This window comes from Pan paniscus, chromosome 14, assembly GCF_029289425.2.
Source record: "Pan paniscus chromosome 14, NHGRI_mPanPan1-v2.0_pri, whole genome shotgun sequence".
In the NCBI taxonomy this organism is placed as follows: Eukaryota; Metazoa; Chordata; class Mammalia; order Primates; family Hominidae; genus Pan; species Pan paniscus.
Window position 1 is genome coordinate 32,093,511 of NC_073263.2, and position 16,641 is coordinate 32,110,151.

The 16,641-nt window shown below is 38.6% G+C and overlaps 1 protein-coding gene across 5 annotated transcripts in view; it reads right to left on the minus strand.

The window, feature by feature from the left end:
• The window catches only part of N4BP2L2 (NEDD4 binding protein 2 like 2), a 108,588-nt gene extending 95,338 nt beyond the window's left edge, over positions 1–13,250 (minus strand). For 2 of the 5 annotated variants that reach the window (XM_057299650.2, XM_063595701.1), the window contains exons 1-3: positions 12,725–13,129; positions 9,397–10,655; positions 1,058–1,182 (exon numbers count right to left, since the gene is read on the minus strand). In XM_057299650.2, the coding sequence (XP_057155633.1) occupies positions 1,058–1,182; positions 9,397–10,655 (1,384 nt within the window). In that variant the 5' untranslated portion in view covers positions 12,725–13,129. Of the gene's footprint in view, positions 1–1,057; positions 1,183–9,396; positions 10,656–12,562 lie in introns of all 5 variants that reach the window. The other 3 variants (XM_034936543.4, XM_034936548.3, XM_034936547.3) reach the window with 3 other exon arrangements.
• Positions 13,251–16,641: the final 3,391 nt, after the last annotated feature.

Genomic DNA, 16,641 nt, shown 5'->3' on the forward strand with positions numbered 1-16,641 from the left:
CATGATCTGAAGGAACTGGCATTTTTTTAAATGTGTGATAACGGCACTGAAGTGAAAGATGTGATTAGTAAAAAAGTTATTTTGAAATGTATAAAGTATGATGTCTAGAATTTGCTTTAAAAAGAGAAAGGGGTACAAACAAAAAGATAAAAGCCCATATACCAAAATCTCAGTATCTGATAATTCTGGGTGATGGGTCTATGAGGTTCATTACAGTCTCTTTAATCTGTTTAAAATTTTTCATAATAAAAGCTATTTGTTTAATCATCAATCCATTCTTTTAAAATAACATAGCATATGTATTTACTTATAGTTCAGATCAACAGTTTTCAATTCTGACTATACATCAGAATCGTCTGGAGAAATTTCAAAACAAAAAGTATCATTGTTTAGGCCCCACCCGAGATCAATTAAACCAAAATATCTAAGGCTGAGGCCAGGCACACTTCTTCTTTGTCTGGTTGGTTTTTTTTGTTTTTTGTTTTTTTGTTTTTTTGCTTTTTTTTAAAGTCCCCAAGAAATTCAAAAGTGTAGCCCAGGTTAAGAACCCCTATTAATGATAAACAGAAATTGACCCATGTCCGCTAAAAAATGTATTAAGTAGGTTTCTTGTAGAGCAATATCAATGAGAAAAACTTTTAATATTCACAACCAGTATATTAAGCCTTGGAAAACATTAGCATTATTCTCGGGGAAATAACTTTGGGACTACATAACAATGGTACAGATTCAAAGTTCTCTGAATTTACTCATCAAGTATAAAATAAAGCCTCTTAAAATATCCCATGCTGCTATTATTTTACCAGCTTATACTGATAAACTATTTACAGTTTACAAAGCGTTTTATCTAAATTCTCTGCTTTTCACAAAAACCCTGATCAGGTAGGGCAAGTATAATTATCACCACCTCTAACAGATGGAGAAATTAGGTCTCAAAGCTATTTAAACGGCTTGCCTACAGTCATTCAGCTGGTAAAAACCTAAGCTGAGAATAAAATCTAGGTCTTTTGACTCCTAGCCAAATATTCTATCCCGGGACACTTAGCCCAAAACAAACCTCTGTTCTGGTTCCAGTCATGGGCATCACCAAGTTGATTAACATTATACCTGTACCCATCTTGATGGTGAAAATAGTCATCAGTGCTGAACACAATGCCATCACGATTCTGACCAAGCAGAATTCTGTTAATAAAAGAAATCATAAAGGTGCCATTTACAAAATCTATAACCATCAGAAATAAACCATCAGAAATAAATATAACCAAGTGAAATAAATCACACAGGAAAGGTTATTAAATGGATTTCTGATACTTACCTGAAAGTATATCACGAACAGACCAGCACAAGAGCTGAATAATCTTACAAAGATTTCAGATTTCAAATCACTTTTACTATTAAATCTACACAATTACAGATGCTAACAAAAACTTTTTTTTTTTTCAGATGGTCTCTGTCGCCCAGGCTGGAGTGCAGTGGCGTGATCTTGGCTCACTGCAACCTCCGCCTCCCGGGTTCAAGTGATTCTCCTGCCTCAGCCTCCTGAGTAGCTGGGATTACAAGCATGTGCCACCATGCCTGGCTAATTTTTGCATTTTTAGTACAGACAGGGTTTCACCATGTTGGTCAGGCTGGTGTTGAACTCCTGACCTCTTGATCCACCTGCCTCGGCCTCCCAAAGTGCTGGGATTACAGGCATGAGCCACCGTGCCTGGCCATAACAAAAACTTTTTGAAGCAGCATTTGTATTGCAACTTTTTAAAACATTATTTACCCAATCTCAAAATTATATCAACTATTATCCATGTTTTCACTTTAGTATATTTTTATTTGCCTCAATCTAGTGCAACAGGTAACCTAAAAAGCAAGTAAGCCTAAGCAAGCAATTCATTTAGAAAAAACCATATGTGACTCTAGACAGCTTTAATAAACTCATTTCCATGAAGCATATATGATCCTCTAGTGAAAGTCAGAAATAGTTGGAGGCTTAAGGTTATGGAACAATCTGTGATCCTCCAAAGTATAATCAAACTTTAAATTTTTAAGAACTTAAGTCATTAAATGAAATTATTAAACACTAAATAAAAAATAAACTCTCAGTTCAGGTCAATGATAATCAAGCTTTGTTTTGAAAACGATACTGCCTTAAATTGACAAGTACAGCAAGATTAACAAGTACTCAGAACTCTCATTACCAATGACTCATGAAAGAAATTGGGAGTGTGCTATGATAGGGAAAATGCAGCAAGATAATGATTTGGATCCAAGAGCAACAACGAGAGTATTTTGTTGTTTCTCTCCTCTCCTTGAACCATTAGGCATTTGGATATCACTGTATAATTTTGAGGGGATTGGTGGGATGGGAGGTGGTATTAATAGAAGGAATTGAGAGTAAAAGAATATTGGCCTGGAATGATTCAAGCTTACTTACCTCTCACTAAAAAAATAGTAGGAAGGGTTTAAACTATTAAGATGACAAGTGTCATCTCTCCATCCCTCAGCTTATAATGGTATCATATACAGTTCTCTCCCTCAATATCCATGGGAGATTGGTTCCAGGACCACACTTGCTGCTCAAGCCCTTGATATAAAAATGGCTGTTTGCATATAAACTATGCACATCCTCCCATACACTTTAACTCATCTCTGGATTATTTATAATACCTAATACTCTACAATGTGAATATTATGTAAATAGTTGTTATACTGTATTGTTTAGGAAATAACAAGGAAAAAAGTCTGTACATTTCAATACAGATGCAATATTTTTTCTCAAATACTTTCAGTCCAAAGTTCGTTGAATTCACTGACGTGGAATCAACAAATATGGAGGGCCAGTGGTGTATTTTATAAAATCACTTGTATCAAAAGAAAACAATTTTAAGTATGTATAGGTTGGTGTGAACGTAATTGCAGTTTTTGCCATTAAAATGCCAATTAAAAACTGTGATTACTTTTGCACAAACCTCTATTTCCACTTACAGAATTACAGTTCAAATCACTTCAGACAAACCAAATGTAAATTAATGGGTTGGGTTGTGTGTTTGCTTTTTGGGAGACTGGAGTTGGATTTCTTTTTCAAGCAGCCATGATTTATCCAAAACATGTCTATCTGATATATTTGGCATCTTACTGCTTATACAGATAACCTAGAATATGAAAATGCCATGATATTAGCATTCTAAAGCAAAACTCAATCACCCAAAAAGAGATTTTGATTGTAACTGATCATGTGACATCTAATTATGTTCAACAGTACCAGAAATCCAGATAACACCTTGTCTAGATACTCTATGCTTCCTTTTTTGTTTTTTTTGTTTCGTTTTGTTTTGTTTTTTCCATTCTATTACTTTATTAGCAGGTCATTTCTTTTCTTTTCTTTTTTTTTTTTTAGACAAGAGTCCGACTCTATTGCCCAGGCTGGAGTGCAGTGGTGTGATCTCGGCTCACTGCAACCTCCACCTCCCAAGTTCAAGTGGTTCTCCTGCCTCAGCCTCCTGAGTAGCTGTGACTACAGGCACGTGCCATCACGCCCGGCTAATTTTTGTATTTTTATTAGAGATGGGGTTTCACCATGTTGGCCAGGCTAGTCTTGAACTCCTGATCTCAGGTGATCCTCCCACCTCAGCCTCCTAAAGTGCTGGGATTACAGGCGTGAGCCACCGTGCCCGGCACAGGTGATTTTTAAGATGTTAATAATATCATTCTACATGACAATCATATTTTTTGTATCTAAAAAATGGTTTAAATTTTCTCAAAACAAAAGGTGGGGGAGCAATAAACCAATTTATATCATTAAAACAAGTCAACAACACATATGAACAAATCTCTATAAAGAACATTTTCTTAAATATATAAATCTTAACTATAGTAAATAAGTTTAACTTGAAAAGACTTTTCCTCCCAGGCAGCATACACTGTTTATGCATCTTTTTCAAATTCCCTGAATTACTTCAAACCATGAAGCTTTATTTTATGGACTTAAAAAAACACCTATATGAATCTAGGAATATCTGAATGTCTTATCAAGCCTCTAAAGCAAAAATAAATTATTTAAGAACATCAGTATTTTCAAAATTCTTAGACTCTGTCAGAACTCTCAAGTCAGGTACTAAAATGGATTCTCAGAATGTCAAAATTTAGAAATGTAAGTCAAATATCTAATTTAAAAAAATCAAATCTGGGCTCAGTGGCCACTTCATTTCTATTTTTTCAAAACAATAGCTATCTTTTTGAGAGCCTATTTTATGTCAAACATTTTACATAAATCTATGACCTCATTTAATCCTCATAAAAGCCTGCCAATTTGATAATAAACTAATCCAGGAGAAGAAATAATTTTGGCAAGTTAGATGGTAGTGGGAGAGCTAAGATAAAGCACCTCCTTGACCCCAAAACCAATGGCCTCCAATGATCCCTGCCTCCTGGTACTCACAACCTTGCATCCTCTTATCCTGCAGTATGCTTGGATTTAGTCCCTAGCTTCTAAGGAATAGAATATGATACAGGTGATGGGATGTCACTTCGGAGATTACTAAAAAAAAAAAAAAGTAGCTTCTGTCTTAGACTTGAGCTTGCATGCTTTCTCTTTCACTTTGAAAGAAATCAGCTGTCTTGTGAATGGACAGAGGCCAAGCAGCAAAGAAATGAGAGAAGCCTCCAGTCTCCAGCCAGCAAGGAACTGAAGTCTTCAATCCAACATAGCTCACAAGGAACTCAGTCCTGTCAACAATCTTGAGAGAGCTCTTAGAACCAGATCCTTCCCAAACCAAGCCTTCAGACCAGAAACAGTCCTAGCCAACATCTTGATCACAGCATTCTTAGAGACACTGAACCAAAGGCACCCAGGTAACTATAACCAGAGTCCAGACCTACAGAAACTACGAAGCAATATATGTTTGTTGCTTTAAACAACTAAGTTTTAGGGTAACCTGTTATACAGCCTTGAGTAATCAATGTACTCTATACTTATAATTTCTCACGTAAGAAACAAGTAAACCAAGAGAATCTGTTCCCAAAACAAGGCCTACAAGAGAGTCCATTTTCATGGTTTGGTTTTTAAATTTCTAAGAACTGAGCATTATTTTAATACTTTCATGTGCATTTACAAGTGATTTTCAAGAAAAATACAAAATCTAAGTAAAACTGACACATCATGAACACTTTTCCTCCTTATCTACTGAGTGCCTTTATATACTTCCTATCGTGAGACTACTTTACTGGGGTAATTCAATCTCTAAACACTCCCTGAATTAAGAATCAAGGGACCTACATGAAGAAAGACAAGTCTTTCCTCTGGAGTTAAGGAGACCTACCTCCTTCAAAAGAAGGGAGAAAAAAAAGTCTCCTCCCATCTCTCTCTAAACTACGGTAAGTATATTCATTTCTGTAACTTCTATAACACCACAAACGTAAAACAACAGGAATTTATCTTACAGTTCTGAAGGTCAGTAGTCCAAAATCAGTTTCACTGAGCTAAAAACAAAGTGTGTGCAGGCGTGTGTTCCTTCTGGAGGCTCTATAGAATATGTTTCCTTGCCTTTTCCAGCCTCTAAAGGTTAGCTGCACACCTGGGCTTATGGGATGTTCCATCATCTTCAAAACCAGCAGTGCAGCATCTTCTCTCTTGACCTTTGCTTTTGGTCTTAACCCTTCTCTGACTAATTCCTCCTGCCTCCCTCTTATTAAGAACCTTTGTGATCACACTGGGCCAATCCAGTTATCCAGGACAGCCTCCCCATTGCAAGATCCTTAATCAAATTTGCAAAATCCAATTTACCATCTAACGCAACATATGCACAGGTTTTAGGGATTAAAACATGAGTATCTTTGGAGGGGTACATTATTCAGCCTACCATTGCAAATATCCACAATAATCTGTAAAACAGATGATAACAACAAAAAACTAATTTCTTAAATTCCCTCACTTTTCATTTATTAGGGGGTAAGAAAGATCCCACTGTTTTACTCATTCTCTCAAATTACTTTTAAAAACCTCTATTTTCTTCCAGTTTCCTTGCTGGTTTTGTTTTTACTCTTAGTCCTTTATCCATCTAGAAGTTATTTTTGTGAATGATTTAAGATAGGGGCTTTAAATATTTTTCCAGACTGACAATCAAATATCCTATTACTATGTATTGAATATTTTGCCCTACTAATATAAAACATCATTTCATCAAATATTAAATTCTTTTATATGTAGGTATGTTTCTGGATTCTCTTTTCTTTTTTTTTTCTTTTTTTTTTTTTTAAGACAGAGTCTTGCACTGTTGCCCAGGCTGGAGTGCAGTGGTGTGATCTCGGCTCACTGCAACCTCTGCCTCCCGGGTTCAAGCAATTCTCCTGCCTCAGCCTCCCGAGTAGCTGGGACTACAGGCACATGCCACCACGCCCAGCTCATTTTTGTATTTTTAGTAGAGATGGGGTTTCACAATGTTGGCCAGGATGGTCTCGATCTCTTGACCTCATGATCCACCTGCCTCAGCCTCCCAAAGTGCTGGGATCACAGGGGTGAGCCACCGGCACCCGGCCTTTTTTTAAAAAAAAAAAAAAATAGAGACAGGGTCTATGTTGCCCAAACTGATCTCAAATTTCTGGCCTCAAGTGATGCTCCCCACCTCAGCCTCCCAAAGTGCTGAGATTACAGGTGTAAGCCACCACACCTAGCCTGTTTCTGGGTTCTCTAATTTTATCTACTTGTTCTTTTGCTAATAATTGCAAAGTTTTAACTATAGTAGTTTCTAAATTTTAATAGCTGGTGGGATAAGTCTCGTTTTTTTCAACTGTCCTTGTTATAGTTACATACCAAACAAACTTTATAGGCTTCTCAAATTCATACAAAAATTCCTTTGGGATTTTGGTTAAAGTTTCACTGAATTTATAAATCAATTAGGGGGAAAAGTGACATCTTTATCAGGCTATCCTACCCATAAACACCCTATGGGCCAAAACTATGGCCAAGGCTATTATGGCCTACTGTCTCTCTCTCTCAGAATATCATCCGACATCTTGAATACTTACAATGTTAGAGACATGCTGATTGAGATGTGGGCAAAGACCAAATTAAGTAAGAAGGGGACTTGAACACTACCTCCAAAGAATATGAATTCTATGCAACTGCCTACACTCATTACCACATACCAAACATAAGCATTACTAATTTTTTTTTTTTTTTTTTTGAGACAGGGTCTCAATCTGTCACCCAGGCTAGAAAGCAATGGCACGATCATGGCTCACTGTAGCCTCGGCGGCTCAGCCTCCCAAGTAGCTGGGATACCCAGGTTATCCAGGCTGGTCTTGAATTCCTGGGCTCAAACAATCTGCCTGCCTTGGCCTCCCAAAGTGCTGGGTTTTCAGGTGTGAGCCATCATGCCCAGCCAGTCTTTTAATTTGGTCCTCCAATCAGCTCAACTCTGATCTACCAATTTTATTATTTTGTCAAAGCTTGTTTTGAATGTGAACTCCTATATGAAGCCATTCCTCACCAAAGAATATATGACTTTATATCTAATTCCAAATAACCAACACCAGTTCACTCAAAACGTGTTGACCTAAAGAGGTACAGACCAGGATCCTTGAAGTCAGGAGTCACGTATAAGACTACACAACCATTAAGCATTACAGTGAAGGCAAGGGAAAAACATACTATAATTTTATTGCTAGTTTGAGCTCTTACTAGTTTTTGTAACTTCCAAATCACTTAACCTCAACTTCCTTTAGCCTCTGCTCCTTCTATAAAATGAAAAAACAACCCATTGCACAAGATTTTTATATATGAAAATACTCTGTAAATTGTGAATCATAATACGAATGGTACTTGTTGGTACTACATACAACTTTCATTCTTATATATTTTTCAAACAAATATACATATTATATCTAATCACCTCTACCATCTCCCACTACAATGTCTCCTTTAAATTCTATCGAATTTCCACTACTTTATTCACCTTTAATTTCAACATACTCCAATATGTTGTCTCAAATCTAACTTTTCTTCCTTAGGTTTCTTCTATACCCACTCTTAGTCAAGTGGTCCTAACTAGCAGACTCTTTTATCCAGTTTCCAAATTTCAATTATTTATTATCTCTGATGGTATATCCCAAATCTAGAAGACAGCCCATGTTTGTGAGACCTCACTCCTAACTTCTATTATTATAGAGATGAAATTTCATCTTCTCTACAAAATCCTCACTAAAGTAAAAGGAATCAAAATACAAAGACCAAAATTTAATTCTGGAATGAATTAATTCATTCACAAAGATCACAGTTTATAATCTAGCTTGAAATATCACAAATTAAATCTTTCTCTAGTGTCTTTTCTCTGAAAAAAATGTTTATTTAGGTTTAGATTGTCTTGTTAGTAATATAAAACATTTGCAAAATGGTTTCTTGGACCTCTCCATCCTCACCCAAAGATATCAAAAAATTTTCTTTTTCTCCTTGTCTGGCACAAATCTTGAATCATCTTATATAAACCCAAGATAATTTGTACTGCTTTCTTTACACTATTTTTTCACAACTGCATAAACATATTCAAGTGCATCAATAGTTTAAAAATGTAAACAAAAAAAGGAATTTGAAATATCTTGTAATACAATAAACCACCACCAGTTCTAACACCAATTCAGATATTACTCACTTCAAACTCCTGAATTTTAAGAAATCAAAAAAGGGTTCCTTCTGCCAATCAATGGTATGAACATGGCACAGTGCTCAACACATTCAAAATTCCTTTCCTTGGGTCATCTCATTTGATTCCCAATTCCAGAAAAAGTAAGTATCATTTATTCCATTAACAGAGAGCAAAACTTGCCCAAGGTGAAAAAGGGAAATAACTGAGTCAATACCCAAATTTTCTCTTTTTCTCACCTCCAACTGAACTTGAAAAACTCAAATTTTCTAACACTGAGTCCAACTTTTCTTGAATAGCTGACTCAAAAGGGTAGGCCAGGACAGTTCTCAAGTAGCATTTGCTTTCATCACTGCCATAATTATACGTAGTGTTATCTATTTTTAAAGCCCTTAGCAGAATCTAAATATAAACATATATGCCAATTCTCCTTTCTTCTATCAGAAAAGATTTTTAAATAGTTACACTGTCAGATGCTATTCTCAAGTGTAGCAAATTAAAGATTTTCTTCTACTAGAAACATAAAAGCACTTGTCAGTGATTACAAGTATCATTATAGTTCTAACATTTTTATTTCATTTTTTAGAGACACGGTCTCACTATGTTGCCCAGGCTGGTCTCAAACTCCTGAGCTCAAGTGACTGGTCCACCCTGGCCTCCCAAAGTGTTGGGATTACATGCATGAGTCACTGCAGCCGGCGACAAATATCATTTATAATTTTTAAATAATGAATTACCAAGTATTCAGTTGGTATCCTTTACTTACCGAGACAATGTTGTTTTCCCAGAACCAGGCAGACCTCTTAAAAGAATAAGTAACTTCTGCAATTTATTTAACTTTTCCTCTTGAAACTGCTGGTTCACAAACCTGTCTGTTCCATTATGCTTGTCCATACAATGATCTTTCCAGCATCTTTCTCTGACTTCACAGAAACCATTACTCACATATCGATCTTGCATACTGCAGCCATTTCCAGAGGGATGAACACTACTCCTATTCTCACTACAGTCAGTATATTCATTGTTCTGATTAAAAGTCATGCAATTCCAGTTAACATGACAATTATTTACATAATATCCATTTTGTATCTGAGAGTCATCTTGGGCTTGGAAAATATTTGATGGTGGATTTGGTGGACCACTGAATCTCTGAATGTTTAAATGATAGTTCAAACTGGGAAGAGGGGGACCATAGGGCACTATAAAAGGATGTACTGACTGCCATTCAGGCCTGAAAGAAGTAAATGAAGTGTCACAAAATGTAGGTATTACTTGTCCATTACAGGGATATTTGTCTGGCTCATTCCCCAAGTTCTGTTGATAATCACAATGTGATGGAATAGCTTTATTACTAAGATCTTTCTTTTCTTCATCAGGTTTTAAGAGACCATTATTATGACCCTCATAAAATGGAACACATTGTTCCTGAGAAGGTTCAGATTCTTTACAACTGTTCTCAAAATCATCTTTTTCCTTTTCAAGCTCTTCAATTTCTTTGTAAAACTGGAATAATTCATTGTCAATCTCTGATTTTTCAGAGTTAAATTTCTGTTTCTCTTTTTGTCCTCCTCTGTCATTTATACCATTTAGAGCATGTGCCTCATTCCTCCCTTCATTACGTTTCTTTTTCTCAGGGGGTTTGTAAATGGGTCCTATAAATGCTTTACTTGTGCTATATATCTCATCGTCTGTGGATACTAATGGAGGACGTGCTTCCTGTAAAACCTGTGAATCAATGGATTCAATAACATCTGGTCTATTACCAGGCATCTCATCATGCAAAGGTCTATGCAAATCTGTAGTTTTGATTTTGTTCTCCTGCAAATAACTACGTCCTCTGACATCAATGATGGTCACAGGGACCCAATCATTTCCAGTTTTCTCTTGGATTCTGTGAAAATCAGCATTACTATGATTGTGAAAAACATACGACTCTGTAGTTGACTTCAATTTTTTACAGCGTGGCTCACTCGTTACTTCTTCTCTAGGTCCCAAGAATTTACCTTCAATTTCACCATAAGACATCTGAGAAATAAATAAATCATACAATTACTAGCTAATATATTAAAAATCTAAATAAAATTTTCTTCAAAAACAAGAAATTAGACAAAGACATTTAAATTTGTGATATATTTAATGGTAACAATTTCCCAAAATACCAGTCACTTTCATAACCACTTATTATTTAAGTACAGTCACAACATGGTGGTTTATGGGAGGGATCTCGTTGAATATCCTTTTTAAAAAATATATATATGTATATATATACATATATATATCTCTCTCAACTTTAAACGATCCATTTCTGAATTTAGAAGACCTAAAAGATTTAAGTATGTCTGTAAAGTTGAATCAGTAATATATATTTTTATGATATAGATACACAATTGTGTATTTAAAAGGAGAGTGAAACCGCCAACGCCAAATTAACACATACTCAAAATGACTGTGATACACTGCATCCTAAGCTTTCCTTACTTAAAACCACTGTGTTTTTGAGAGTAAATAGCTCCAATTCTCTCCCAAACCTCAGACAACCAATCTCCTTAGCATCCAAATGTTAGATTAACTGAAGTGCCAGTCTTTGGAGACCCTTAACTGTGAGTAGTTAGCGTAAAAGAGGTTCCTAAATGGGTATAGTGTGTTCATTTAAAAGGGGGGAAGAGATAACTTAAGTTGCAATGATGATAACGGAAATTTGTATAATAAAGAAATCTGGCAACTCCCAAAGTTCAAAGCGTTCATCTTTTCCGAATAATCTATCACGAAAATAAAATTTGCTTCCCTTTAGGCCTGGCAGAGTGGCTCAAGCCTGTAATCCCAGCACTTGGGAGGCTGAGGCGGGCGGATTGCTGCTTAGGAGTTCGAGACCAGCCTGGCAACATGGCCTAACTCCGTCTCTTAACAAAAATACAATAAATTAGCCGGGCATGTGGGCGCGCACTTGTGGTCCCAGCTACTCGGGAGGTTGCGGTGGGAGGATCGCTTGAACCCGGGGAGGGGGCGGAGGTTGTGGTGAGCCGAGATGGCGCCACTGCACTCCAGCCTGGGCGACAGAGGGAGACCCCGTCTTGGGGGCGGGGGGGGGAATTACTTCCCCTGAAATGCCTTAGGGACCTCAAAGTACAGCCCAGAGGCCTATTCCACCCAATTCTTCGTTGTGCCACTCTCTGGTGTTCCTAACACGAGAGAAAAAGAAATGGACAAAAAGGCGAACTACAGGCCGGGCGCGGTGGCTCACGCTTGTAATCCCAGCACTTTGGGAGGCCGAGGCGGGCGGATCACGAGGTCAGGAGTTCGAGACCACGGTGAAACCCCGTCTCTACTAAAAAATACAAAAAAATTAGCCGGGCGTGGTGGCGGGCGCCTGTAGTCCCAGCTACTCGGAGAGGCTGAGGCAGGAGAATGGCGTGAACCCGGGAGGCGGAGCTTGCAGTGAGTCGAGGTCGAGCCACTGCACTCCAGCCTGGGTGACAAAGCGAGACTCCGTCTCAAAAAAAAAAAAAAAAAAAAAAAAAAAAGGCGAACTACAGAATGATGCAAGCAGGCCACAGAGCTGGAGAAAGACAACTGCGGAGAACGCCAAAAGGCCTCCTCTCGGTTTCTCCTTTCCTCATTCGAAATGTGTCAGAAAAGTCCCGAAGAAAAGCAACCGGGTTGCGTTAATAAACCGCGTGATCTATACACTATCCGAGCCCCATGCCTCCAGACTTCCAGAGTGAGCGACCCGGGCAAAAGTGCGTCACCCAGCTTTTTTGTCCCAGTGCAGACACGCTCAGGTCCTGTCCAGGAATTGTGGAGGTCTCTGAGGCGCAAAAGTTCACACAGAGCTTACTTCTACGTTTACAGCTGATCTAAACGGTCCAGTCAAGAAGTGAAGCGAAAAACACCACCACCGCCCCACCCTCACCTAAAACGGGGTGTCTACTCACCTTACTCTACCCCTACGCATTGACCTTTACCTCCCAATAAAACCTTCTTTTAGGAAGACACGAACCTCTGTGAAGGTGAAAGAAAAGCGGAGACACAGCACTAAAGCCGAGGTCTGGAGGGACTAAAAGCCCACCTCTCAGAATCGCCGTAACAAACCTCACCTCCGTACGCAAGATGGCGGTCACCTCTCGGTTACCCAGGCCAAAACTAGGCGTTTGCGCCAGGCATTGTGGGAATTGAAGTCCGACGTTCACACCGGCTCCGTAAACCTCACGGCACGGAGACTAGGTCTCCCAGAATCCATGGCGTGACAAACGCAGTAATTTGGCAACAAAAGTAGACCGGAATTAGTTCCTAGATCTGGAGCAGGGAAGTTATCTAAAAACACTAACTTTCGTTAAAAGAAAGCAGCGACCTCCTCTGGCGTTCACCCCCGAAGGAAAAAGGAATTTGAGAAACTGGCGCCCCCCAATAGATGTATAATCGGCTCTCAGTGCATGCTTCTTAGAGCTTTCTAGAAGACAACCAGCTGACTTTTCCAACGGAACTCCACAGTTGGTACCACAAATTTGGATTCCGGTCGTTTCTACCAAAGACCACCTGACGTAATTTTAGGCTCATGCTTTTCTGTGGAAGGACAGAATTACTGCGGCGCAGGTCCCCAATAACAGATAAAAATACTTATGAACAAAATCGTTTAGTGTCAGGTCGCTGTTTTGTTTTGTTTTTGGAAATACAGACCAATCACTGAGCTTTCCCATTAAAAGAGTCAATACGTGCAAAGCACGTAGAACAGCGAGCTCCTGGTAAGAATAAGCGCTATGTAAGTGTTTGTTGCATTAAAAATAAATACAAACCAAACAACTGGCAGTCCTCAACTGAGGGCTCGTTTTCTCTTCCCACCACCTCTCCAACCCCTCCTCCCTCCATTGGTTCCCCATCCCCCATAATTTCAGGTCCTTGCAAGGAAAACTTATCATCTCTTCATATTTAAATAATTCTTTCTATGGATATGTACCCTTTTCCATCCCCAACGTGATAACAATTTCATTTGTTGTTAAAGTTACAGTCTGGAATATATACATTTGATTATTTAACTAACAGCCTTGTGATCAAGAGTGTTCACCAAAGCAACCCATTTTCTCAGAAAGAAATCTAACTCAAATACAGATTTCTACTACGACCTTTGTCTCCTCATAATTAAACTCATGCATCCTACTTTGAAACAACCACATTTACGTGAGGTTGTGGCGTTCTCAGTGTGTTACATCCACAGGCACACTATGCTAATTATAAGATAATATTAATCTTTGTCACCCCATCAAGGTATTGTCCTGCTTCTCCATGGCATATTTTCCCCCTTAAAACTAATAAGCAGCCGGGCGCGATGGCTCACACCTGTAATCTCAGCACTTTGGGAGGCTGAGGTGGGCGGATCACCTGAGGTCAGGAGTTTGAGACTAGCCTGGCAAACATGATGAAACCCCATCTCTACTAAAAATACAAAAATTAGCCGAGCATGGTGGCGGGCACCTGTAATCCCAGCTACTTGGGAGGCTGAGGCAGGAGAATCGCTTGAACTCGGGAGGCGGAGGTTGCAGTGAGTCGAGATCAGGCCATTGCACTCCAGCCTGGGTGACAAGAGCCAGACGCCATCTCAAAAAAAACCAAAAGCCAAAAAACAACAACAACAAAAAACTAATAAGCAATCTGTGAGGTTATACTTTGAGACGAAGCAAATATCCTGCACCTAATCAAACTTTACCTTATGGTTCAGATTCCATAAATGTCGGGATTTTTTTTTCCCACCTCCTTCAAGCCTTCCACATTTGTCAATCCAGATGCTGCTATAGAGCAGAACCCTACTTATTTATTTATTCACTATCAGTATGAATTTATGGATTCCTTTTCTTCAGGGGGTTATACTCCATTGCTCTCCTTACTTATTTACTATTGATAGACTATTTTAGGATGGTTTTAAATGCACATAAAAATCGAGCAAATGGTAGAGTTCCCATGTACCCACCCCGCCACACACACAGTTTCCCTTATTACTAACCTCTTACATTGTTACAACTAATGACCTAACATTGAAACTTTAACATTAATTTGTTATAACTTATTAGTTATAACATATAATACGTAACATTAAGTTACATATCAGTTATATATTAGTTATATAACTTATTCATTATTCAACTTTCCTTCATTTTTACCTAAATGCCCTCTCTGTTCAAGGGTTCTATCCAGGATACCACCTTACATTTAGTTATCATGTTTCCTTAGGCTCCTTTTGGCTGCGACAATTTCTTAAATTTATTTTTTAATATCTTAAGCTTATTTTTGATGACCTTGACTTTTTTTTTTTTTTTTTTTGACAGAATCTCGCTCTGTTGCCCAGGCTGGAGTGCAGTGGCACCATCACCATCTCGGCTGACTGCAACCTCTGCTTCCCAGGTTCAAGAGATTCTCCTGCCTTAGCCTCCCGAGTAGCTGGGACTACAGGCGCCCACCAACACGCCTGGCTAATTTTTGTATTTTTAGTAGAGACGGGGTTTCACCATATTGGTCAGGCTGATCTTAAACTCCTGCGCTCAAGCGATCCACCCACCCTTACCTCCCGAAGTGTGGGATTACAGGTGTGGGCCACAGCGCCTGGCCGTCCTTGACAATTTTGAGGAAAACTGATCAGGTATCTTGTAGCATGCTCTTGTATTGGGATTTGTCTGATGTTTTTCGCAGCCTCCAGAACTGTGAGAAATAAGTTTGTTATTTGTTATTATTTTTATTTATTTATTGAGACAAGATCTTGCTCTGTCACCCAGGCTATAATGTAGTGGCACAAGCACGGCACTGCAGCCTCAACCTCCTGGTCTCAGGTGATCTTCCCACCTCAGCCTCCTGAGTAGCTAGGACCATCGGCATGCATCACCATGCCCTGCTAATCTTTGTGTGTTTTGTAGGGATGGGGTTTCACCATGTTGCCCAGGCTAAATTTCTCTTCCTTGTAAATTACCCAGTCTCTGCTATTTCTTTTATTTTCTCTTCTTTTCTTTTCTTTCTTTCTTTCTTTTTTTTTTTTTTTTTTTTTTTTGCCACTTCTGCTAGGGTGTCTGTTTGTTTGTTTTGAGGCAGGATCTCACTCTGTCACCCAGGCTGGAGTACAGTGGTGCCATTACAGCTCACTGCAGTCTAAACCTCACGGGCTCAAACGACCTTTCCCACTCAGCATCCCAAGTAGTAGCTGGGACTACAGGTAAGTACCACCATGCCCAGACAATTTTTGTATTTTTCGTAAAGACAGGGTCTCACTATGTTGCCCAGGCTGGTCTTGAATTCCTGGCCTCAAGTAATATTCCTTCCTTGGCTTCTCAAAGTGCTGGGATTACAGGCATGAGTCGCCAAGCCCAGCAGAATGTGCTACTTTTTATAGGAGCACAAAGAAACTAAGATAGGGTGTTCTGCTCCTTCTCCTTTAGGGTGGAATATTGTAGGGGAGGGAAAAATAATTTGCTTCTACCCTTTGGTTCTCAGCTGAAACTCTGTAACTAAAGAAAAGTATACAGATTTATTTAACATACGTTTTAGACGACATAGAAACCTTCATAAGTTTATGAAGACCTGAAAAAATAGTTAAACCTGAGTGTTTTATACAAGGTTTGATGAAGAGAGGAGTCATAGAAAAATGTGATAGGACGAAGGAGGTATGAGCTAAGTGTAGTAAACTGGGGGAAATTAGCCAGGCTTGTTTACATTCCTGTTGGTGTCCCTGTATTTTCAAAAGTAAGGTTGTTCCTTTTCTCCACAAAGAGGAAGGGCACCTCTCACATGAGAGTCTTATGACTTGCCTCAGGAGAAGGTCAAAGAGCCCTTCTTGCACCTGCCATTTCTCAGATACTTCAGGTTAAAATATTTGATATGTCAAAATTGTGCCATAACTTAAGAAACAAATTAACTGAAGTTGCAAGGTACAAAGTTAACATACAAAAATCAGTAGCATTTGTATACGCTAACAATGAAATATTTGAAGAAAAATAAAATCTCATTCACAATAGCTGCAATGACCTAAAACGGGGTG